We start from the raw sequence: 22,421 nt of genomic DNA, 5'->3' as shown, positions 1-22,421 counted from the left end.
ATAATTAAAAGGCACTAGGAAACGAGATTAACTAACCTGAAGCTAAAACATTGAAAACAGACACTTTATGTACGCATGCCATAAAATCATATTTTAGCAAACAGAAAGACTGATTAGTGTATGGAATGGACTTCCTAGTAATGTTGCCAACCTAGATGCCCTTAGACCCTATAACACCCAACTTGACAAAGCTCTCAGATCAAGCAGCTACTAGGAACCGGATGAGTTAGATGGGCCGAATGTCAACCTCTCATCGCAAACTTTCATATGTTCTAAACAACAAACAGCACACTCTTGACAAGTTTATTTAATGTCTTTATCAAAGGGTTTCCTTAGCTGACCACAAGCATCCATTGAGGTACATCTTGAATGTGCACTTTAAACTTAATCTGTTCCCCACAACATTACCTCGAACAATTCAAAATATCAGATTTACATCAAAACAACAACAAAAAAAAAGTACCTTTTGCAGGGACAACAATTTTCTCTCCAGTTTTTCCAGTCTGATGTTTGTTGTCCTTTTGGGAGGATTTTGAAGCCCAGGGTCTGTCATAAGGATCCTGTGTCTATGTGTACAGTGATAAGAGCAAATGTGCTCGCATTATAACACTTAAGGGTACAAATTAATTTGAAAAACAATTAAATAAAAGAGGATTAAAAAAAGAATAGCACTTTATGTTGTAAAAAGTAAACCTGTGAAAAAAACATAAAACAGGTAAGTATTTGTTTCAGAAGTTACCAAGTTTGTAGGTAAAGTTTAACGTGTGTGTGTGTGTGTGTGTATATATATATATATACACATACATACATATATACATACATATATACACACACACACACAATTGTACTAGAAAAATCAAAACTGCAGCAGTTACCGGAAACTGGCAGAATAATAAAAATAAATGTTATAAAGTTATAAATGCTGACACATCCGGGGTTTGTTTGCTCACCAGTGGGGGTGTAGGACTATCTAATCCCCAATTAATTTAACTCATCAGATAAGTGTCTGGATACTTTTACTTATTATAATAAAGAGTTAATTTTGTGTTAGCTGGAAGGAGGGTAGTTAGTTAAAGTAAAACAAACATTACTTTTCTTGTAGGCAAGTATGAAAAGAAAAACAGGCAGCATAATGATCTGAATGATTTTTTGAATGTTTACAGTCCAAGTGCAAATGTTTCCTACCTTTCTATGTGCTTTGCTGTGCATGTGTGTGAAAAAATCAAACATGGACCCGCAGAGCAGGTTGCAGTTTTTGCACCAATGATTACCAGCATCATAATATTCATACTGGTCTGCAGACTTCGGTGGAGGTTGGAAACGATTTGGGCTTTTACACTTGGGCTTTCCTGGAGCCGACTTCAAACTGGGGCCTTCCTAAACCAAAAACAAATACATGCGAACAGTTATACATCTGTTTGATATATTACATCAGTAATAAGAAAATAATTCCTTTGTGGGCCATGATTTAAAGTTCTTTTAATGTTAAACTTGCACATGTACTTTTGTTTTTCATCAAAAAAAAAAAAAAAAAAAAAAAAGCCCAGACACAATCATTACATTTTGCAAAATGATCTTACCTTGCATTTTAGCAGGTCTCTGTTCCAGATGAAGAAGTTACTGATATTTTAATGTGATATCAGTGTTTGAACTTACGTTTGTTTTTTTTGTTTTTTGTTTTTGTTTTTTTAATTTTCTTGCTTCAGGAAAAGAAATATACCCACAGCAGAGCCATGAAGATTTAACTAATAGTTACAGTATCTAACAGTCATATCAGTAACCAGTCACAATATTTAAAAGCAGCAATTCAGTTTTAACCAATTCATGGTAAAGGCTATAAAGTTGTGGCTTTATCTTTCTTTTTTCATTCTTATAATTATTATTATTATTTTTTTCTGGGGGGTGGGGGGAGAAAACGCAACAAAAAACAACAGATCCTGAACTTAAAATCCAAATATTCATAATCACATTAATGCAGTCAGAACCGCTCCTAGTTAGCACAGCAGTTGGACCAATAGCTTCAGTGGCTATGAAGCAGGTGATCACAATAAACCCTTCTTGCAGGTCTAAACTAAGAGTTCAAATCATTCTTTTCAGTAAAGGGGTGGTGTGGGCTCTAATTTTTTAACTGTACAACGTCGCAAATCCGACCCCCTGTAGACAAAATATGTGAAAACGTTAGATTTGCGAACATCTATAGAAAAAGCATTTAAACATCCATGAATAGGTTAGTGAACAAAAACAACACGCAAACGGCTTTAAACATGGGGACATTTTTTGCTTTAAAAGTAAGCAAACGTAAACGAGATTAATTAGGCTACAAATACAGTGTTGCTATGTGGTTTGCTATAAGACATCTCCACGCAAAGTCTAAAACAAAAAACAAAAAAACCCCACAAAAACACATAACAGTAATGTACAGTAACTTGCAACTGATGGCTTCTTTCTTAACTCTAAAAGTCTCTGCCTCCCTGGTTCTGCTTTCTTAACATCTGTGTCACGGTACTATGCACTCTTTCTTGATATTGCCAACAACCGATAAGCATGGTTTGAATACTGCTTAGGCTATTTTAAACAAACAGCTGGTAAGCACTGCGCTTATGAAGCTTGGTTTGTTTAATTCAAATGCATTTAAAAGCTACAACATTAAGTCAATATCTGCAAGCTTGCTCTCCATCATTGCACAAAAAAAAAAAAGCTTTCTCGACTGGTGTACTGAAACGTCACTGCTACACACAGCTGACTGACACGCACGCATGCACCAAAAGTCTGATTACTATAACGTTTTCTTTGTTTCCATTGCAGAATCTGTATTTATTGCCAATACCATTACTCTCGTAGTCTATCTTTAATAGGTATTTATATATTTAGCGAGGCGGTTAATTGATCAGGGCGGTTATGCGACGGTTGGATACGCAACATTCCACTATATAAAGGAAAAACTACCCCTGTTAATGTACAGTATACCACTGTGAACCAGACAGAGGCCAGGGTTGGGAAATTCTGCTTTTTATAACTGCCTTGTTTGAAGGCATCATTAAAAACAATGAATTTTAAAACGCATAGTTTGTCAGGTGACTGTTTGTCACTTGTTTATGTAAAATGTTTTCAGTTCAACTCTGAAAGTGTTATGGAAAAGCAGCACTGTTGGCTTAGATTAATGGCGTCCGATTATTGTAGTGACACACAATAAGCTGGCAAGTAAAAATCAGTACTGCTCATACGCAGCAGTGTCTTAGGTGGATATTCAAATAGAAAAACTGGACACAACACTAATTTAGTTTTAAATATATATTTTTTTAAACTATTATATATAAATAAATGAACAGAACAAGGATTTTAATAAAGCATAGAGGCATGAATAATATCCATATCCTAATACAGAACCCTGGCATTCAATCAAAATAAAAATAAAAATCTTGTCCTGCAAATAGTATTGAAGATAACTTACCACAAAAATATAACATCAGTACAAACAAAACAAAATAAACAAAATTTTACCAGTACCCTACTCGCAAATCTGGCATATCCCACACTAATACCTTAGACACGGAGACGCTGGAGGAGAAGGAGGAGGGGAAGGATTTTTCGGGGCTCTTTGGTTTCTCGTTTCTTTTCTCTGGAGGGGTCTCCCTAATATCCTTGGGATTCTTTTTCGGTTTGTCAGAAATGTACAGGCCCAAGATCTGAGCCACCTTGTCCAGCTCTGCCTGCTTCTTCTCCGCTGCTTCGTTCTCCTTACGGATCACAGAGATTTGCTGCATGACTTCCTCTTGAAGCCGGCTCACCTCCACCAGCAAAGGGTCCTTGTGACCGTCCTTCTCCCTGCGCTTCTTACGCAGAAGCTCTCCTTGAAACGCGTTAAGGGTAAGAGAGGGACAGTTAGCTCTGGATCACGTATATAAAGGTTGTGCACATTAGCTTAGAGAACAAAGCAAAAAGGGAAACAAAATGACTCAACTGAAATTGGTAGTTTCCAGCAGATAAACAAAATTGCTACTGTTAAATGGCCTTGGTTGGGCTTTAAAGTGTTAACATTACCTTGCTGCTTTCGCAATCTCTCCAGTTCCTTCATGAGATGGTCCTTTCTTTTCAAACGGACCTCTTTTTCTTTCTTCAAAGCCACCCTTTCTTCTATAACCTACATGTGCCAGATTGTCAGCCGCAACAATAAAACTTAATTTATCGTTAAAAAAAAAAAAGAAAAAAAGAAGAACAGGGACTCCCTGGTCTGAACCCTCAAGTTCAGAGCTAACAAAATGTCAAACTAAAAAAGGTACAAAAAATACAAAATGAGATAAAAGAAATTCTATAAAACGTTATTTGGCCATTCAATGCATTCATATTATTCCTGACACTGGTGTCCTGAATTAAAAGCAAACTAAGTGCAATAGTTTATAAAGCACATGACTGTAAAACATAAGTTTAAGCCTTCACACTATCATGCCATGCAGCAGGAACATTTTTTCCTACCCTTTCAGCAAAGACAATGCATGTAGGGATATAAACTGTTTACACACAAACTATTACACTGTACTCCAAGAAGGCATACCTTTTGCTTCTCATTGGCCTTATTTTTTTCTTCAGATTCTCTCCGTTGTTTTTTCTGTCCCGTTAACACAATGCGGTTGGATGAATTATTTTCTAGTCTATCTGTCATTGGCACTTGGACAAGAGCAGACTCTTCTTTCTTGGGCTTTACTTGTGTCTGACTGAGGGGCACCGTTTCGATGACTCTGAGATAGGGCCTAGAAGATGTCACATGTTGCTCTTCGATGGGCGGGTGGCCAGACGGAACACCTTGTTGGGGTACTGGTTGAGGCTCCTGTGATGGAGGAGGGTACATTGGCCAACCCGTGGACATGTAAGGCATGTAATTTCCATACTGATCATAGCCAGGAGGGGGAAAGTTTGGTGTGGCTGGTGGAGGTTGGTAGTGAGAGTATGATGGCATAGAGTAAGTAGGTGTGGGGGGTAAAGAGGCATTAGGTTGGGCAGTTGTAGGGGGGACAGAAGCAGATGATATTGGAGCCAGCTTGACATTTTCCCCTAAAACAGGGATTTCCCATCCCTTTTTTTCACCCTGTTTAACACTGTACTCTGATGTGAAGGAAGAGAGATTTTCACCGTGAGAGGCTCGTCTAGTAGGGGATGGAGAGATTGACTGGTTGTAATCAGACTCAGGAGACATGGTATGGCTGTGGCTGTGTTGATTCTCCCAGTTTCTGCCTGCTGATGCCCTGCGTCCTCTTTCTCCGTCACAGTAACGAGAAGACCCTCCTGGTGGTTTCTTCCCGTGCAAGCGCTCCTGAGTCCGTGCAGCCAGCTTGCCGATTTCAGCCACCCCCATATCTAGACCAATTGTTTTTAGCAGAGTTTGAATCTTTTCGTACTCTTGGGAATCCTGAGTCTCTTCTGCTTCCACTGGAGAGCTATCCAGGTCTTCTTGGGATGTCCCACATGGACCATGGACTGACATAGGTGGGCTCTGCTGACTGTGCACACTGTGTGGCTGACTCTCTTGAGGATGACCAGTTATTGTGTGACACTGTTGATGATGACCAATCCCTGACTTACTTTCTTGATGCTGTCCAATCCCAGGCTGGCTAAGCTGATGGCGTGGAATCCTAGGATGAATCAACTGCTGGTGACTAATCTCAGCCTGGCTCTCCTTCTGCTGGACAATCCCAGATTGGTTCTGACGATGCAAAATCCCAGGCTGGTTTTCTTGATGGCGGCTAGCTACAGCCTGGCTCACTTGACGCTCACTAATGGCAGTCTTGCTGTTTTGCTTTCCGACTGCAGGCTTGTTCTGTAGCTGGTGGTCCATCCCTGGGTGGCTCTGCTGACGGTGGACAATTCCAGAATTAACTGGTTGGCTCTGTTGCCGGGCCAGTCCAGCTTGCAACTGAGCCTCTAGCCGCTCATCTTCCTCTTCTCCATAGAGGAATTTTTCCTCATCTTCAATATCTGGAGAACACCTCAGCTTTTCCTGTGGGCTGGGGAACTCACCCATCATTCCTAAAATTCTGGAAAACCCACTGCCATCATGACTGACCCTCTCATGTGGCAGGAGGAATTCACCAGCGTTCTCCACAGGCTTCTCTGGCTCTGCTTTCTGAAAGGATTCCTCATAGTGCTCATCATAGAGGAATGAGCCTTCAGTAAGCTTCCCTTTTGTCTCTTTGGCATAAGCCTCCTCTCTCGCTTCTCTTAGCAGAGAAGAGAATAGCTCAGAATCCATGCCTCTGTTGAGCGTGTTGAGGAAACGCTCAGCCTCTGTCGATAAACTGCTGCTTCGCTGCCCTCCAGGGGCTCCGCTGGAGTAGTCACTGCTCTGTAAAGTGATTTAAAAAAAAAAAAAAAAAAAAAAAAAAAAAAAGAACAGTTTCAAAACCTAAAGGCTGTACAAGAAAATAAAATATAAAAAACTTAAGCAGTGCTTCTCACCTCAATACTGACGGCAGGATCCACTTCAGGCTCAACGCGTTTTTTAAGAATAGATTTTTTAGGCATTGGTGGCACTTCATCGAGTCGCTGCTGCATGAATTCAGCAGCCTCGGTCGACCGGCCAGGCAGCCCAGGGATTCCATAACTTTTAGTTCCGCCCATCTCCCGCTGAGCGACCGCCCGCTCCAGCCTCTCCAGCTCCTCCTTCTCCTTTCTCTTGCGGGCCTGCGCCAGCTCCCGGAAGCCTTCGCTGGTGTCATTTTTTAAACGGCCTTTGAGGGGGCTGGCACTGCGGCTCCGGCCCCTGCTCTTGTCCCTGCTGCGACTTCTGCTTCGGCCCCTGCTCTTGCCTCTGCTGCGGCTTCTACGGCCCCTCTCCACAGTGCGCTCAGGCCGACGGGACCTCTCTGAGCTGTAGCCCCTGCTCTCAGGTTCCATGTCGTACTTGGGTCTCTTGGCTTCCATGGGCGGGTAGTGAAACTTATGGAACTTTTCTCTTTCTCTGCTGCTTCCCCCAGGTCCCTCTTCTCGCCGGTGAGGGTAATGTGGGCTCCCCCCGTGGAAGTCATGTTCTTCCCGGTCATACGAAGAAGAAAATTTTCTTTCGGGTAGAGGATTTCTGCTGTAGTCTTCCTCTAGATCATCCCTGGAATAACAAAAGAATAACAAAACCACCACAAAAAGCATACTTAGCACTTTTCATGTAGTAACAATGCGCTTTATAACACTTTTAAGACAATAGCCAAACAAGAAGGAAAATTCCAACCTTATAGTTTCCGTAAAAAATAAATTAAAAAAACGCATGCAAATGGGAAGAATTTACTTGACTGTACATACACCAGTGCTAGGAACAGACCATGGGTTAATTATAATTACAGCAGCATTGTTTGCTGAAATTACCATTAAAATGATATTTTGTTCAACTGCAGTTACAATCAAGCAGCAGTATTTGCAATTATAATTACACTAAAAAGTAACAAAATACCTACACATTACTATGTTTACTTTAATTATTCTAAACAACCAAGCAGTAATCGCTGGTGCAAATACAGAAAAAAACTAATTTTTTTTTAAACACACAATTGATTAATAATATGGTATAATTACAATTACAATTCCACACACGCCAAGGTTCAACCACAATGACATTGTAATTACAAACTGCAATTGTCATTGACCCCAGGTCTGGTTGGTAATGTTTGAAAGCTTTTGCACAACTGAATGCAGCCTGCATGATTTATGTGAAGTGCGTTAACATTAGAATTATCTTAGGAATTATATCTAAGGAAAAAGAACTGCATAATGAGTGAATAATTCTGTTGGTATCAACAGGATATTAATACAAACCATTTTGATATGTTTTACCTGTATCTGTGATTGATTGGAGGGTCAACTCTCCTGTGGTCTGGTGAGACACTATGGTTCCGCTCATTTCCAACAGTGATGATCAAACTGTGATCAAGTGGGATGCCAGAATGCGGTGGAGACGGAGACATTCTCTGCAAGTAGAATGAACAGGAATTAATAATCTGCAATAATTTGTGTGCCGACGTTTTTTACATTTCAGTGAATTTTCAATCCAGCTAGGGGTCATATTCATTGGGGTTCCCAAATTTGGGTCCACGGATGCTGGAAATATGTAAAATGCTTTAACAAATGAAAATTACGTGTGAAATATTTAAAAGCAAATCTTAAGTTAAATAAACAAATCTTAAAACTCGTCCCCCTGCCCTGCATATGTACTTTGAATGTCCCTGGTTGCTTGTTTCGTGCTTAGTTTGTATGTACCACTATCACAGAACTGGGGTGAATTGCAATTACAATTTAAATAAACGGGTATAGCTGTAACCCTCACCAGGAGAAGCAGATCGATAATGGATGGATGGATGGATGGATAAACAGCTATAATAATGCAATTTACATAAGACTACAATATAAAGCAGAATTTCTGGCAATACTATTTTATATATTTTTTCGTTCGACTTCTAGATATATTTTCCACGCCCCCACCCTGCTGTTGATAAAATAAAACATTCCACTTCTGCACATGTACAGTGAGAACTCGACAGAGTAGAACAGTCAAAACGGAGCGGTATCTGAAATGCCAATGAAAGGAGCCTGAGGAGGAAAACGAATGAAGTGATGCTTCCACGAGTACCAGTGCCACAAGAACCACCTGTACAAACTAACAGCCATCCTCAGTGATGGCATCAAAATCTAAACCTGGAAAATATGGATGCAGAGTACATTCAGTTTGGGTTTTCTTGCATTACAAAGAAAGACTGCCTTGATTACCCAAAAATTTCGTGATGTTGTGATGTGCTTCGAAATCCTATCTAATGAATGCCTAAATCCATCAAAGCTGAAACAGCATTTACAACAAAAACACCCAAATGAAGCTGGGAAATCTACGGATTTTTTTGGAATCCCAAATTTTAAAACAAGCGAGTACTTTTAAGCAGCACATTACTGTTCCAGAGAGCGACTTAAAGGCATCTTTTCTACCACATTGCTCGCTCAAAAAAAAAACCCCCAAAAACGCATACAATTGGGGAAGAGTTAATTTTGCCAGCGACTGTTGATGTTGTTTGTAAAATACTGGGTGAGGAAGCAGCCAAAAAAAAAAACTGAAGTGGTGTCGTTGTCAAACAACACTGTGTGCCGAAGGATATGTAACATGGCAGAAGATGTTTCTGCTCAACTTTTGGACAGGTTGCGTGCTAGCCCGTGCTTTGCCTTGCAGTCAGATGAAAGTTCTGGCACTGCAAATGCTGCACAGCTACTTGTATATGTTAGGTTTATAGAAGGGGGACATTTGTTGAAGAATTCCTTTTCTGTAAAGAATTACCAGGGAGAACAACTGGTGAGAAAATATTCACAGTGCTAGATGGATATATTCAATTCAATAGACTGGTCTCGATGTGTGGGAGTGTGCATGGACGGTGCAGCTACTGTGACTGGCAAACGTAATGATGTTTATAAAGAATAAATCTCCAAATGCTGTTGCAAGTCATTGTATGCTTTACCGTGAAGAACTGATAAAAACTATCAATATGATAAAAGCTAGTAAGAAATACAGAATGTTTGCTGCACTTTGTAGTGAAATGGATGCAAGCCACTAGCACTTACTGCTCTACTCTGAAGTACATCGGCTGTCAAGAGGGGGTAGTCATGCAACGAGTGTCTGTACTACGACATGAGCTGAAACAGTTCTTATCAACAGAGAATAGCCAACTCGCGAGTTGTTTTGAAAATCCTACATGGATTTTGAAACGAGCGTACTTGTCGGATATATCTGGACAGTTAAATGCTCTGAATCATAGCATCCAAGGCTGTGATGGAACCATATTAAATATGCAAGACAGAGTTAGAGCATTCACTAAAAAAATTGCTCTCTGGGAAAATAAACTTAAAGAAGGTGTTACAGAAATGGTTCAATTTTTGCATGAAGAACTTAAATCTTCCAGCATGAGTACTACCAGCATACTGCTACTCATCATTTCTCATTTGATTAATCTGCAACAGTACTTGAGCGAAAACTTTCCACAGCTCGAAAACAAACATTTGAATTGGATTCCAAATCCCTTTGATTCTGAAATCAATACAAACCTGGACCGGAAATACCAAGAGAAGTTGAAAGAAAATGATGGGACTTTAAAGATTAAATTCTTTGCTGTTCTGTTACCACAGTTCTGGATGAGTACCCTGTTAGCAAAAAAGCTCTAAGCTCTATTTTACCCTTTTCTACAACATATTTGTGAGACTGGGTTTACCACACTGACAGCGCTGAAGACAAAGCACAGTGCACGTCTGCATGTGGAGAGTGACATGCGAATATCATTGACTGGAATGTAACCGCGATTTAATGACCTATTCCATAATGTGTGGCTATGTGTACTTTCTGTAGTGATGTTATCCTTGTAATGTATATGTAGTACATTATATCAAAAAATGTAAGTCACAATTGATAAAGGTATCTGCAGCTAAATTACATAATAATCACACAGATTCATTGGGTGGGGTGCCTCAGCCAGGACTCTGGATGTTTTGGGGGACCCTGAGCTCAGAATTTAGGAACCCCTGGTCAATTCCACCCTTGCGCCCAATCAGTCTCCTAATAATATGCTTGTACTGACTTAGTTGTAAATTGGTACAGTATTTGTTATGGTTTTTGACATATACCAAACTTGTTTATTTGTTAATATAATATTTAAAAAGTTTTCATATGTACAACAGTTAGGCATTGCCTTACACTTGTCTTCATTGGGGTGGAATAGACATGCATTTACTTACAGCTGGGTAGAATAGCCCCTTTTTGGTAATAAGTACCAAAAACATGCCTACCTGTCTTGTTTAAATCTTCCTGTTATTTGCAACCATGCTCACTTCTTTAATGTACATTTTGAATAACATTTTTATATGAACACTTATGATTACCATTTAATGGATGTGAAATAGCCCAAATCACCCTCTGAATTTTTAGAACCAGTAGCGAGACTTTAGAAGTCGTTTTAAAATTGGAGGTACCATTGGCACTGCAGAAATATCTCAATTTAACCACAACATTCACCAGTAAAATAAAAAAAAAAAAAAACACATTCTAAAGGAACGCCCAGGCCCTAACTAACAGGAATGCATTTAAGTAAATTAAGGGGTTTGAGAAAATCTTCAAATTAGCGTCTGTCAACCTTATCTAATATTTAATACAACACTCAGATTGGCAGATAACCTACAGAAAGTGTGCTTTCTATCATTCACTAACAGTATAACTGAAGTCCATGCTCAAACAACGTTAATACTTCATTGAAATGATTACACCGTGTAACACATTTTTTTTTTTTTTTGGTTCCTGGGTAGTAAGTGTTATTTCCTAATTGCTTATGCCTCAAAAGTATAGAAAATGGCTATTATTCCCCACAAACGTTGCTTTTGTGACCAGGACAGTGATATTTTGAAATTTACTTATTTTCCAGAACATTCCAGACAGATTCAGTGCTGAGTAAACTTGGAGTAACTTCTAGAACTTTCCAGTAATATAAACAGTAGTATAAATACAGGGGCCTTAAGCCCACCAGTTCAGTTTAGTTCCAGCTGCCTAAGTGGATACATATTTGCATTTTTCTGAGATGGCATCAAGAGGCTGCAATGGTGGCATTCCTGATGGGTCTCCAAGGTGGTTTTACCATATAAATACAGGGGCCTTAAGCCCACCAGTTCAGTTTAGTTCCAGCTGCCTAAGTGGATACATATTTGCATTTTTCTGAGATGACATCAAGAGGCTGCAATGGTGGCATTCCTGATGCGTCTCCAAGGCGGTTTTACCAAGTTTCCCTGCTATCTTTGCCTTTGGGACAGCAGGGGCACCAAGGCGCACTACCACAGGCAGGACTGGCCACAGCAGACTGAGTTCTCTGTGGGGAGGAACAACGTCAAGTGCACTGGTGGACCCCCGGAAGGTGCTGATGCCACCACTGCACATCAAATTGGGCCTTATGAAACAATTTGTCAGAGCTCTAGATAAGGAGTCGGCAGCCTTCAAGTACCTTCAAGACTTAAGCTGTCTGAGGCAAAGGTCAAAGCCGGTGCCTTCGTCAGACCACAGATAAAGAAGATCCTGGAGTGCAATGAATTCCCCAAGAAGCTCACTAGTAAGGAGAAAGCGGCTTGGAACAGCTTTGTCGCAGTGGTTCGGGGCTTCCTGGGCAATCACAAGGCCGAAAACTATGTGGAGCTGGTTGAGACTCTGGTGAAGAACTATGGCACAATGGGCTGTAGGATGTCCCTCAAAGTCCATATCCTTGATGCTCATCTTGATAAATTCAAGGAGAACATGGGAGCGTACTCGGAGGAGCAAGGCGAGCGCTTCCACCAGGACAGACTGGACTTTGAACGCCGTTACCAAGGACAGTATAACGAGAACATGATGGGAGACTACATTTGGGGGCTGATTCGTGAAAGTGATTTACAGTATAATCGTAAATCTCGAAAAACTACTCACTTTAAATCTTTTGTAGTCATTTTTGTATTACTTTAGTATAAATACATGTTAATTTGGATTCATATATTGTTTTTTTCTGACTTTAGGTGAACGAAAAGACACAAATTCGCCCGTTTTCTCAATTGAAATAGGTACATTTTAAAATATCACTGTCCTGGTCACAAAAGCAAAAAGTTTGTGGGGAATAATAGCCATTTTCTATACTTTTGAGGCATAAGCAATTAGGAAATAACACTTACTACCCAGGAACAAAAATTGTGTTACATAGTGTTATTGATTTTAGCATTCTGTGCATTTACTATGCGTTTAGGTTACATATTTAAACATTTAGCTCTGGTTTGTCTTTTCTTTTGTATTGCACATAAGTTGTCGGGGATATTGTTCTGAAAACCCAATCATCTGATTAAACAGTAATAATAAACTCTATCTTAATCTGTAGAAATATGGAGAATTAAAAGCCATCCTAATTACCCTGGCTGGATGATCCCTTTGTGGAGGCCCACGGTACTCACTCACCGGTCCTCGGTTGCAGCCCCTGCCCGGGGAGGGATGCCTCCTCTCTGGAGGAGAGCGTCGGTAACCATCGGGCTTTCCCCGATACCCAGAGAAGTGGTGACGTTCCCTGTCCTCCCGCTCGTCCCGGTATCCCCCCGGCGGAGGCGAGTGACGAGGTGGCGAGGAGCCCAGCGGACCCCGAGGTGGGTAATGCCGTGGATGCCCCCCTCCTCTCTCCTTGCCACCTCGGTGCGGCCGTCCGCGGAACATTTTGGCCTGCAGTGAAGCGAGGCAAAATAATTTGAATTGGACAACTGTAGATTTGTTTTAATACTTCACAAAGTGCCGTTCGGTTGAATATATTGGTGTTCGTTTGGTAATTATATGTTAACTGTGTGATTACGCCGAACACTTCATTCTAGCTACTGTTTACTCCATTGAGAAAGTGAAAATGGCGTAACTAATAATGGACAACTAAAACCAACCAGGAGTTGGTCATAAAATGATATATATATATATATATATATATATATATATATATATATATATATATATATATATATATATATATAAAATTAAAACCGCTTATTTTTGCGTGAGGGTGTGTAGGAGTTATCTGAAGAGCTCTTAATAGTAAACACACATTATGTTAACCAAGTTACAGTAAAAACCCAGCCAGTGGCTGGACAGTTGAAATACACACGGAGTTTAAAACACGTTATGGCTTAGCACACGAACGGCCTCATTTATAAAAGGGCGCTACATTTGGAGTTAAAGCGGCGATAAACCTACTTTACTAACAGAGAACGCATTAATTTACGTGCACAGTATTTGGCTAATTTACATACCATAGGATGCACGCTACATGTATTGTGAGCGGTAATTTAATGTGCAAGGTAATGTCAGAGAGTTACCCGTGAACACCGTTATAAATTCGAATTCAATTTCAAACTGGCTTTATTAACATGACAGGAGTGATCCAATGTTTCCAAAGCATTTCAACACAAATGTTACATAAAATAAAATATAACACACAATATCAACGTCCCCACCTTAACAGAATGTAAACAATATAACCCCTGTCGAATTTAACAATACACAGTGCATTTCTATAGTGTCTACCCTGTCCCTCAGGCTGTGACAGGCACACAGGTACAGGGCTGCTAGCGCTGTTGTCAGAGCCTCCTCTCCCAGCAGGAGCCACAGTTTCCCAGGGTCAGGCAGGTGTGGAAACTGAGTCAACTGACTCACAATTTAGGGAGGTATGTGTCCCTTATTTGGCAGTATTTGAAGCAGGACAGAAGGAAGTTCACCTCTATTGCAACTCTCCCCAGCTCATAGTGACTACACAGCCTGTTCTGTCTGGCCAGCCAGCTCTTTTTATGGCGGCCTGTTTCAATGGCCAGGCTGTGGTCACTGAGTCTTTACTTTGTTAGGGTTTGTCTTTGTTAGGGATCTTTTAACCTGTCAAGATATTGTGCCAGTGTAAAGTCCCTGTTCAGGGGCCAATAGCATTCCAATTTGTTAATTAATTTTGTTTCATTATGCCAATGTTCAATGTATGTCATTTCATTATTGAGATCAATTTGTTTAAATGTTATTGCTGTAATTTTGTCACTGGCACTGTTGCCAGACTCTTGTTTCTTTGCTAGTTGTCTCAGGGGGTTTCTCTCTGGGCAGAGCTGGTTGCTCTGGAATGCTTTGTGCTGGTAGGAATGTGGCTCAGCCTGGCTCCGATGGACCCAGAATTTGGCTGCTCTTTTTTCAGTGGGTCGCAGTAAGAGGAAGCAACCTAGTTCAGCCCGACACGCATGTCTGGGGGAGTTTCTATGTATATGTAAAATGTTTTACAAAATTCTAAATGGAAAATTTCAATTGGACTTTTATCCTATCTTTTGTAATTACATTTTGAAAATGGAGTGCTATCTGTTTCCCTGTAATCTGGCTTTTTTCTGGAAGACCGTGGTTCTGGTCCTGTCCAGGTTTACTGCCAGTGGCCAGTTGTGACAGTACTGCTCTAGCAGTGCCAGGTTCTGCTGCAGCCCCTGCTCTGTGGGGGACAGCAGGACCAGATCATCTGCGTAGAGCAGGAATTTCATTTGTGTGTCGTGGAGAGTGAGACCAGAGACTGCAGACTGCTCCAGCACAGTGGCCAGATTTTTCTTTTATTAGTTTGGTGGATGTATTTGTTCATTGGTGTGTGTAGGGTGTAAATATGGTCAGGGGTGCGGTGGTTTGGTAGAAAGCCAACCTGAGTCTTACTCAAGACACATGTTCAGTAAGGAAAGCCAGTATCCAGGCGTTAATTATATTGCAGAACACCTTCCCCAAGTTACTGCTCACAAGGATACCTCGGTAGTTGTTGAGGTCGAATTTGCCTCCACTTTTATATATGGGGGCAATGAGGCCTTGATTCCAGATCCCAGGGAAACACTCAGCTCTCAGGACTAGGTTGAAGAGTCTGCAGCTGTTGCTGTTTTGCACACAGGCTCCCCTGGGCTTGAGGATCTGCAGTTTCTTTTTGAGCTCTAGCAGTGATTGGGGTGTCCAATGGGTTTTGGTTATCTTTGAGTGTTTTTTCTAATTCTTTTCATTTTTTTATATATTGGGGTGTGATTTGAATTTAGTTTGTTGCTTCCTATTTTTTTGTAGAGTTCTTCAAAATAGTTTTTCCAAATATTGCCATTTTGGATTGTAATTTTTTTTCTGTTGTTTGAGGTGTTTCATTTTTGAGTTTTGGTGAATTGCTTCTTCAATTTGGGTCAGTTCTTTGGGCATGTGTTGTTCCTTTTTCTTATTAAGGAGGTGTTTCTGCAGCTTTAGAGCCTGGTGGTAGCTGAAGGGCTGTTCCTTATGACTGGGCTCCCTGTGTTTCTGGTTTGACAGCTGCCTCAGGTGTTTTCTAACTGATGATATGTTTTGATTTTATTGTCAGTTTTTCAAATATGTTGTTTAAATTTTGTACAGCCATAATGATTCCTTCTATATTGTATTGTATTGTGTGTACGGAAAGCTGTTTAGCATGTTTTCAATCTCAGCACTTCTCATTGCTGCCTGGTAGTCTGCAGTGTTGGTCTGTGTCCACTTGTATGTGGGCTGAAGGTTGAACAGTTTGGCTGGATGGTTCAGATCCCTGGTAGGCTGTTCTGAATTCTTTAGGTACAGCGTTACCTGTGGTCTGAGAGGGGTGTTTGTGGCATGGCTATAAATGCATTAGTACATTCTGGGTCCATGTCTATGATGGCACACTACTATCTAACACTGAGTTATAGGTGAATCTACCCAGAGAGTCCCCCCCTGATCCTGCCATTAACAATATACAGACCCAGGCCTTTGCAGAGCTGCACTACCTGCTTCCCACTCTTATTCACCACACTGTTGTAGCTGTGCCTTTGTGTGGTGACGTGTGTGTGGTACAAAGGGGTGTCTCCAAATAGGTGGCCGTTCCCCTCTCAATCACTCTGCCAGTCCTTGTGTTGAGATCCCCACACAGCAGCACAGAGCCCAGTGTCTGGAAATGTATGATTTCAGATTCAGTGTTTTGAAAACACTCTTCTTTGTGGTATGGGGAGTCTGACGGTGGCATATAAATTGTGCAGATGAATGTCTAGATTGGTGTTTATAATTTCTCTATTTATTTGGATTCAAATGTGCGCCTGCCCTCTCTTAACTGGGAGGATATAGTTTGCGAGTTAAGCTTTGTATCAGACAATAATGCCCCCTGAATCTCTGACACGTTTAATGTGTTTTTTTCAGGGAGGGCACTATCAGTTCCCTATAACCACTTGGAAAGTGTGTAGACACATATCCACGATTCCGTGTTTCGTGGAGAATGATTATTTCTGAATTATTTACAAAGTCAGGGTCTGTGCTTTTTGTTCCAAAAGCTGAGGAAGACAGGCCCTGGATATTCCAACTACTTACTTTAAATTATGCAATTTTTAAGTTTTCGTTCTGTTTCACAATTGAATGTTTGATTTGTAGTCTATATTATAACTATTATTATCATTAATATATTGTTTAATAATGATAAATATCCATGGAACTGTCTCTTTAGGAGACTTAACTATATGTACTATGTTATGTACAGACATACAAACACACATACATTAGATTTTATTTTATATATATCATATACTAATATATATTATATTATATATATATATATATATTATATATATATATATATATATATATATATATATATATATATATATATACACACACACACACACCCCCACACATACATACCCAAACACATGCCACTATTATTATATATACCTGTGTGTATATATCCAGCCATACACACACAGACTACAGTATATACATACGCTTTCATTTATTTTTTTAACCCCCAATTAACTCTTAAGTTTGGTACATATGATATTGAGCAGCTTTGTTTTAAATCTGATTTAGCTCAGTGGATGCTGGGTTCCCTGCTCTGATGGCTGCTCCTGCACAGCTGTCTGGCTGTGCTGGTTGATCACTCTGCTACTGCTGTGCTGCGCGGGGGCTCAGGGGCTGGGTGTGCTCCTGGTCTCGGTGTAGGTGCTGGTGGGGTGAAGATGGGCCCTGGTACAGGGCCTTATTGTGGGCTCCGACCTTTATGTAATATTATAAACATAAAACATGCCAAGTCAAGTGTTCAGTGTTTAACAATATGTTATTCTCAGACTGTTGGCATGTATGAAACAGTATACGACTATATGTAATAAGAAGCTTTTCTACTCACCTACCTGAATTACATTTTGCGTGCATCTTTTGTTCAGTACTACATTCTTTTTAATCACAAGCAAACCATTTTGATCACCAGTCCCTCCAGGATTCCACAGAAATTCTGCCACAGAAGTTATGTATGTTTTTTCAATCAGAAATACAGGCAGCATGTTAATTTGCTTTCGTTTATTTTGGTACCCAGCAGCACCCGTTAACGGCCTAAACTACAGGGTGAATCATGAATATAACTGCAGTAGACTGCTGAACAGCGCCCCAAAACCTTTCGTGAAGACAGTAGGAAACCGTTTCGCAGTATTGAGAGACCACTAGGCTAAAGTACAAGCGGTCGCGGAATTTGAAAAAGAGACGCCAGCGAAACACAAAACAGTGCCTCACACCAGCCTCCATGCAAACACAGTTACGAGGGAAGGAAAATACAAAGTTAGGAAGTTAATTTTAATTCAACCATTTAAAAAAAAAAAAAGATTTGTATAGCAGAATAGCAGTACCGATGAAACGAGGGAGAATACAAATTTAATTACTGCCACAGGTAGCTACAATGATATGAATATACTACAAATAATAACGTGAAGGATACTGTCACTTAAGTTTTTTCTCTCCAAACTTTTGGAACCCTCTAGGACCCTCTGAGAATAAAACCAAACAGCTGCCAACTCACTATGACTGGATACTTTTCATGCTACAAAACAGGATATTTACCTCTTAACTGTCTTAGTTTATTGTGCTGGTTGGTTTGTCCATCCTAATCAAATCTTTTTTCTTCAAGGATTCGAAGATCTTCTATTTGTGGTGCCGGTCAGGGTCAGTTATTTTAATCAATTTAAATTCCAGTTCTTTCAAAGGAATTCCTGTGAAGGACTTGGAACTGGAATTGGAATAAAGGAATTGGATTTGAAAATAGGAATTGACACCAACCCTGCTGCTGTTCCACTTTTTGCTGAACCAAATCTTGCTGAACACACACAGCAGGGTCTCCTGAAGTCTTCGTTAATGAGAGGCCAACAGACCATGTCCTGGAACATATACAAAATAAAATAAAAATGAGTAACAGTGGAAAACTTTATAGCAAAACATTTTGCATGTAGAAATAAAAATTATTGCCAATTATTATTTTGTCAGAAAAACGAAAAATTGCTTTTGTAATGTAAGCCAGTATTTGTCAGTTCTTTTGCCAGGTGACAACCTGTATTATTACTTACCATAAAAACAACAAAATAAAGTACCTGCATTCCTACATCTTACCTTACCAATTCATTCACACGTCACAATTAGCACACACAACATTTTATGGCGTGCAAATTGATAGCTTTTACATTTAATATTATTTAATGCTTGATTATGAGACCCCACACACAGTTCCATTAACACATATACTGTATCTAGTCTGATTATTGTGCAGCAGGCCTATAGGAGACACAGCATGAGCAGAACTGTCTCGGGAAGCTGCAGCTCGGCCCACTCTCTGCAGAACTGTCCCGGGAAGCTGCAGCTCGGCCCACTGTCCGCAGAACTGTCTCGGGAAGCTGCAGCTCGGCCCACTCTCTGCAGAACTGTCACGGGAAGCTGCAGCTCGGCCCACTGTCCGCAGAACTGTCTCGGGAAGCTGCAGCTCGGCCCACTGTCTGGATAAACCTGGTCTGGTCTGTCCTTATCCACTATCTGCCCTGTGACTTATATATTCTTTTGCAATCCCCTCTTGCCGACTGCCTGTTACTGTGGAGCCTATACTGCGGTTTGCTTCTTTGCTTTGTTTAACTTGGATAAGAGAGCTCGTTCCTGTTCACACTCAACACGGTTGCGCCCCGTGCTTCCTGCAAAACAATACGCTTCTGTGCTTGTTAAACTCTGTGTCACCCTGACCTTCATTTTAGCTCCAGCAAGCATTTCTAATTTGTTTACGATGTCTACTATACAACTGCTTCTCTCTTTTGCTATTTTATTTGCAGCTAAAACTCAAAGTCTGCACAGTTTATTTCTGACCATTTGTCTACAGCTGATCTGCAAATTTTCATCATTTATTTGTGATCCTTAACCTGTACATACTTACTTTTACTGTTGTAAATACCAGCCACCTAGTTGCTTTTAATCCCAAGTGCCTGACAAGTGAAGAACTATTTTCGGCAAAATTGTAATTTTTTATTTCTTCATTAATTTTTATTTTTTTTTTTTAAATATGGAGTAGAAGGAATGTAGGCTTTGGTAATTAGAACCCCACCCCAAATGAATCGCTATGAGGAATGAGATACTTTCCCCTTTCTTCCTGTTGCTGGTATGAGGTGTCTCAATTCTCTTCATCCGAACCACGGGATCAAGACATGGGGAAGATTTCATCACTTTCCATTTATACGGAGTACTGAATGAGCCAGCAAACACAGGAGCCCCACCATCATCCAAATCTGCATGGTTAGAAAACTGAGAAAATCAAAACAATCATTTTAATATTAACTGTAGTTTTTTGTTAGTTACAAAATGTTTAAAAAAGACATGTACAAAATTAGTTTAGTGGACTGCAATTGTGAGTTATCATTCTTATACCTGTATACAGGTGTGCAGTGTTATCATTCTTATAGCTGTGTGCAGTGTTGAGTTATCATTCTTATACCTGTGTGCAGTGTTGAGTTATCATTCTTATACCTGTGTGCAATTTTGAGTTATCATTCTTATACCTGTGTGCAATTTTGAGTTATCATTCTTATACCTGTATACAGTGTGCAGTGTTATCATTCTTATACCTGTGTGCAGTGTTGAGTTATCATTCTTATACCTGTGTGCAATTTTGAGTTATCATTCTTATACCTGTATACAGTGTGCAGTGTTATCATTCTTATACCTGTATACAGGTGTGCAGTGTTATCATTCTTATACCTGTGTGCAGTGTTGAGTTATCATTCTTATACCTGTGTGCAATTTTGAGTTATCATTCTTATACCTGTATAGAGGTGTGCAGTGTTATCATTCTTATACCTGTGTACAGTGTTGAGTTATCATTCTTATAGCTGTGTACAGTGTTATCATTCTTATACCTGTGTGCAGTGTTATCATTCTTATACCTGTGTACAGTGTTGAGTTATCATTCTTATACCTGTATACAGGTGTGCAGTGTTGTTATCATTCATATCAATGTGTACAGTGTTGAGTTATCTTTCTTATACCTGTATACAGGTGTGCAGCGTTGTTATCATTCTTATACCTGTATACAGTGTTGAGTTATCATTCTTATACCTGTATACAGGTGTGCAGCATTGTTATCATTCTTATACCTGTGGACAGGGTTGAGTTATCATTCTTATACCTGTGTACAGTGTGCAGGGTGGAGGTTCAGTCACAAGAGAGCAGACTCTCCCGAGCAGTCCAGCAGACAGGTGCCATTGTTCGGCCAGGTAATGTACCTTCAACATCATGCATACCCCGCTCAGGTTCACACCTGAAACCAAGCACAACCATAGCTTTTACCATGAAGACCATCGTTTAGATTTTTCTAGGCAGCACAAAAAAAAAAAAAAAAAAAAAATACAGGCCCATATATATTAGTGATAAAGGATAAACAGTTTAAAAAAAAAAAAAAAAAAAAAAAAAAACAAACAACAGTCTCTTTATAAATTGTGTGTTGTGCATTACAATCCTGAGTGACAGGGCAGAGGCCCTACACACTGATAAATGGGAAATGTTTTTATACAGTCACCTGGCTCTAATTTAATTAGGTACACCTGACTGTAGTTAGCAGGTCAATATCTCAGTTAGTGATCTGCTTTAAGGCTAAACAAGCGTTTTGGATACTGGTGAACATCTTAGCCATCCAGTTCATAGTTTAGAACTTAGGGAAGTTTAGAAAGCACGAAGTTGATGGAGTTAGGCTTTTGTTTTTGTTTGTTTTGTTCATAAATAAATAAATGTACAGGCACTGCCCTGTTTTGCAACATTTCTGTGAGAAGTGCTTCATTTACTCTAAAAGACAGTTAACACAGAGTAAATGCCAGGTGATTCTGATAAAACTGTGAAATCAATTAAACAAACATGTCACTGTGTAAAAACAGCCACAAGACACCCATTTATTAATGTGTCGGGCCTTAAAGGTAACAATAGTACACTTTTTTTTCTTCTAAATATGACAAAAATTGTCTATTACATCTACTATGAAGGAGACAATGGCAATTATGTACAGAGTGATCAGAAAGTCACGTGGAGATTAAACAGCTGTGGTGGACAACATTCATAAGTCACGGGCCACTCAAATTTGATAGGTAAGGTTGCATAATGTTTTCGACTTCCACTGTGGCTCATAGAGGCCATGGGACACTGTTCACACCAGACAAACCATTCACACTGAAGCGATGCATGAAAAATAGGATTGGTGTCTATTTGTGCAATTTTGTTGCACGGCAACTAGGGAACTGACCGATGAGGAACAGCTTTCCTTGTGCAACTTTTTTCAGGAAACAATGGCGGAAGGAATATTAATTTGAAAAATGACAAAGACACTGTGATAAGAGAGATAATCTGGGAGTCAATTTCCAGGGAAATGGATATATCTAGCGTGTACGATTAGTTTACATTAACTGAAATGTGTTCTGCAAAAAGATATTACATATTTTACATTATTAGCTGTATAACAGGACATTGCATGTGCCTGTCGCCAATGGTGTGAAAGGTAAGGCCACTGCACACCAGACGCGACGCATTTAATAGAACCAACACTTCTGATAATTATCTCTTTCACATCAGTGCCGATGTGATTTCTTCA

At 40.0% G+C, this 22,421-nt stretch overlaps 1 protein-coding gene across 6 annotated transcripts in view; it reads right to left on the bottom strand.

Moving 5' to 3' along the window:
- Positions 1–21,100, bottom strand: part of LOC121316768 (zinc finger protein 318-like) — a 29,445-nt gene extending 8,345 nt beyond the window's left edge. The window contains exons 1-10 of one of the 6 annotated variants that reach the window (XM_041251931.1): positions 20,973–21,100; positions 18,380–20,092; positions 12,920–13,219; positions 7,816–7,949; positions 6,451–7,096; positions 4,553–6,337; positions 4,042–4,141; positions 3,543–3,850; positions 1,186–1,377; positions 464–566 (exon numbers count right to left, since the gene is read on the bottom strand). In XM_041251931.1, the coding sequence (XP_041107865.1) occupies positions 464–566; positions 1,186–1,377; positions 3,543–3,850; positions 4,042–4,141; positions 4,553–6,337; positions 6,451–7,096; positions 7,816–7,949; positions 12,920–13,213 (3,562 nt within the window). In that variant the 5' untranslated portion in view covers positions 13,214–13,219; positions 18,380–20,092; positions 20,973–21,100. Of the gene's footprint in view, positions 1–463; positions 567–1,185; positions 1,378–3,542; positions 3,851–4,041; positions 4,142–4,552; positions 6,338–6,450; positions 7,097–7,815; positions 7,950–12,919; positions 13,394–18,379; positions 20,093–20,972 lie in introns of those variants that run through there. The other 5 variants (XM_041251936.1, XM_041251934.1, XM_041251935.1 and 2 more) reach the window with 5 other exon arrangements.
- Positions 21,101–22,421: the final 1,321 nt, after the last annotated feature.

This window comes from Polyodon spathula, chromosome 6 (genome assembly GCF_017654505.1).
Source record: "Polyodon spathula isolate WHYD16114869_AA chromosome 6, ASM1765450v1, whole genome shotgun sequence".
In the NCBI taxonomy this organism is placed as follows: Eukaryota; Metazoa; Chordata; class Actinopteri; order Acipenseriformes; family Polyodontidae; genus Polyodon; species Polyodon spathula.
The sequence above is the reverse complement of the archived record's forward strand: the minus strand, read 5'-3'. Positions and strand labels throughout refer to the sequence as shown.